This window comes from Budorcas taxicolor, chromosome 6, assembly GCF_023091745.1.
Source record: "Budorcas taxicolor isolate Tak-1 chromosome 6, Takin1.1, whole genome shotgun sequence".
NCBI lineage: Eukaryota > Metazoa > Chordata > Mammalia > Artiodactyla > Bovidae > Budorcas > Budorcas taxicolor.
This window is the reverse complement of record NC_068915.1, coordinates 23,016,813-23,020,760: the sequence shown is the minus strand read 5'-3', so window position 1 is coordinate 23,020,760 and position 3,948 is coordinate 23,016,813. Positions and strand designations below refer to the sequence as shown.

Here is a 3,948-nt window from a genome sequence, read left to right as displayed (position 1 = left end):
ATCAAGAATATCATGTGGACCTCAGTGGCTGTTATATGAACAAATGATTACTTAACAGGTATGATTTTTCCATTACAACAATTATAAATGATAGGCCAATGGGGTCGCACAGAGTCGGACACGACTGAAGCGACTTAGCAGCACCAGCAGCAGCAAAGAACAGAAATATAAACTATAAGCATTTATAAGATTTGTCATCAACTGGGCTGGGTGGCAGGGTCTCATTTAGTATGGGAGAAGATGAGTTCTTTGGAGAAAAAACATTCCAGCATTATCGTGCAGAATTCATTAAACCTTCACAAAAGATAGGTGATGATTGGGAATGGAGAGCTTCAAAGGACTTTTCTAATGGCTACATATGCAAAACACATTTTCAAGTTAAAAGTGGAACTGCAATGTCACATCAAGGAACATCTGTCCATGTACAGATATTTCTTCCTGTGGAGGAGGCTTTAGATTCCGCGCCCCCACCTCGGTTACATTTTGATGTAACCGAGACCACCACAGCAGCCAAAGTGATTAGATATGAATATCATGTCATATATTCCTGCAGCTGCCGAGTGCCTGTGCTTTGCTTTAGGGCAAGATTTTTAGATGGAAGAACTTTAGCTCTGAAGGACATCTGGGAAGGAATTCATGAGTGCTATAAGATGCGGCTGCTGCAGGGACCATGGGACACTATTACCCAATAGGAGTATCTGATACTTGGACCAAATGCAATCTACAGATTCAATGCGATCCCTACCAAATTACCAATGACCTTTTTCACAGAACTAGAGCAAAAAATTTCACAATTCATCAGTTCAGCCGCTCAATCATGTCCAACTCTTTGCAACCCCATGAATTGCAGCACGCCAGGCCTCCCTGCCCATCACCAACTCCCAGAGTTCACTCAAACTCATGTCCATCGAGTCAGGGATGCCATCCAGCCATCTCATCCTCTGTCATCCCCTTCTCCTCCTGTGCCCAATCCCTCCCAGCATCAGGGTCTTTTCCAATGAGTCAGCTCTTCACATGAGGTGGCCAAAGTATTGGAGTTTCAGCTTTAGCATCATTCCTTCCAAAGAACACCCAGGACTGATCTCCTTTAGAATAGGCTGGTTGGATCATATGGAAACCCAAAAGACCTCACAGCCAAAGCAGTCTTGAGAAAGAAGAATGGAGCTGGAGGAATCAACCTTCCTGACTTCAGATTATACTGCAAAGCTACAGTCATCATGACAGTATGGTACTGGCACAAAACCAGAAATATAGACCAATGGAACAAGATAGAAAGCCCAGAAATAAACCCATGCACCTAGGGGTACCTTATCTTTGACAAAGGAGGCAAGAATATACAATGGGGCAGAGAGACAGCCTCTTCAATAAATGGTGCTGGGAAAACTGGATAGCTACTTGTAAAAGAATGAAATTAGAACACTTCCTAACACCATACACAAAGGTAAACTCAAAATGGATTAAAAACCTAAATGTAAGACCAGAAACTGTAAACCTCTTAGAGGAAAATATAGGCAGAACACTCAATGACATAAATCAAAGCAAAATCCTCTATGACCCACCTCCTAGAGTAATGGAAATAAAAAGAAAAGTAAACAAGTGGGACCTGATTAAACTTAAAAGCTTTGCACAGCAAAGGAAACTATAAGCAAAGGGAAAAGACAACCCTCAGAATGGAGAAAGCAATAGCAAATGAAACAACTGACAAAGGATTAATTTCCAAAATATACAAGCTGCTCATACAACTCAATACCGTAAAAACAAACAACCCAATCAAAAAGTGGGAAAAAGGCTAAACAGACACTCCTCCAAAGAATACATACAGATGGCTAACAAACATATAAAAAGATGTCCAACATTGCTCATTATTAGAGAAATGCAAATCAAAACTACAACAAGATATCACCTCACACCGGTCAGAATAGCCATCATCAAAAAGTCTACAAACAGTAAATGCTGGAGAGGGTGTGGAGAAAAGGGAACCCTCTTACACTGTTGGTGGGAATGCAAACTAGTACAGCCACTATGGAGAACAGTGTGGAGATTCCTTAAAAAACTGCAAATAGAACTGCCTTATGACCCAGCAATCCCACTGCTGGGCGTACACACCGAGGAAACCAGAATTAAAAGAGACACGTGTACCCCAGTGTTCATTGCAGCACTGTTTATAATAGCCAGGACATGGAAGCAACCTAGATGTCCATCAGAAGGTGAATGGATAAGAAAGCTGTGGTACATATACACAATGGAGTATTACTCAGCCATTAAAAAGAATACATTTGAATCAGTTCTAATGAGGTAGATGAAACTGGAGCTGATTATACAGAGTGAAGTAAGCCAGAAAGAAAAACACCAATACAGTATACTAACACATATATATGGAATTTAGAAAGATGGTAATGATGACCCTGTATGCGAGACAGCAAAAGAGACACAGATGTATAGAACAGACTTTTGGACTCTGTGGGAGAGGGAGAGGGTGGGATGATTTGGGAGAATGGCATTGAAACATGTATACTATCATGTAAGAAATGAATCGCCAGTCTAGGTTCGATACAGGATACAGGATGCTTAGGGCTGGTGCACTGGGATGACCCAGAGAGATGATATGGGGAGGGAGGTTGGAGGGGGGTTCAGGATTGGGAACTCATGTACACCTATGGTGGATTCATGTCAATGTATGGCAAAACCAATACAGTATTGTAAAGTAAAATTTTTAAAAAATTTTTTTAAAAAGTCTACAAACAATAAATGCTGGAGAGGGTGTGCAGAAAAGGAAACACTCTTGCACTGTTGGTGGGAATGTAAATTGATACAGCCACTAGGGAAGATGGTATGGTGATTCCTTAAAAAACTAGGGAAAAAAACACCATATGACCCAGCAACCCCACTCCTAGGATACACCCTAAGGAAACCAAAATTGAAAAAGCACATGTATCCTGTTGTTCATTGCAGCACTATTTACAATAACTAGAACATGAAAGCAACCTAGATGTCCATCAACAGATAAATGGATAAAAAAGTTGTGGTACATATACACAATGGAATATACTTATTACTCAGCCATAAAAAGGAACGCCTTTGAGTCAGTTCTAATGAGGTGGATGAACCTAGAACCTATTATACAGAGTGAAGTAGGTCAGAAAGAGAGAGAGAAACATCGTATTCTAACGCATATATACAGAATATAGAAAAATGGTCCTGAAGAATTTACTTACAGGGCAGCAGTGGAGAAACAGACATAGAGAATAGACTTATGGAAATGAGGAGAAGGTGAGAAGTATGGGAAGAGTAACATGGAAACTTACATTACCATATGTAAAATAGACAGCAAACAGGAATTTGCTGCATGATTAAGAAATTCAAACAAGGGCTCTGTATCAACCTAGAGGGGTGGGATGGGAAGGGAGATGGGAGGGAAGTTCAAAAGGGAGGGGATATATGTATACCTCTGCGGCAGAGGATGAGATGGCTGGATGGCATCACTGACTCGATGGACGTGAGTCTGAGTGAACTCCGGGAGTTGGTGATGGACAGGGAGGCCTGGCGTGCTGCGATTCACGGGGTCGCAAAGAGTCGGACACGGCTGAGTGACTGAACTGAACTGAACTGATGCTGATTAAGACTGAGGTTTGACAGAAAACAAAAAGTTCTGTAAAGCAATTATCCTTCAATTTAAAAAAAAAAATGATTTGTCATCATGATTAGAGGCACTCAGCACACAGGGGAGCCAAACCATCCTGGCTCATTAGATCTGCAAGACCAAGTGTGTCTTATGCCCTGTGGAATCCCCATTCAGTACTCTGTGCCCAGCACAGTGTTTATGCTCAGTGAATTGATCAAATGGGTTGCACTGAGTTGGCTCTAAATCTGGCTTTACAGCTTGTTAAAAGTTCTTGTCCAAGTTATTCAACTCCTCTGACCTTTGGTTTCTTTATGGGCAAAGTTAAA

The 3,948-nt window shown here is 41.3% G+C and overlaps 1 protein-coding gene across 1 annotated transcript; it reads left to right on the top strand.

Moving 5' to 3' along the window:
* The first annotated feature begins 230 nt into the window (after nucleotides 1-230).
* Nucleotides 231-692, top strand: LOC128050071 (ubiquitin-like-conjugating enzyme ATG10). Its single transcript, XM_052642367.1, has one exon. The coding sequence runs from the start codon at nucleotides 231-233 to the stop codon at nucleotides 690-692; it is 462 nt and encodes a 153-aa protein (XP_052498327.1).
* The last annotated feature ends 3,256 nt before the right edge of the window (nucleotides 693-3,948 follow it).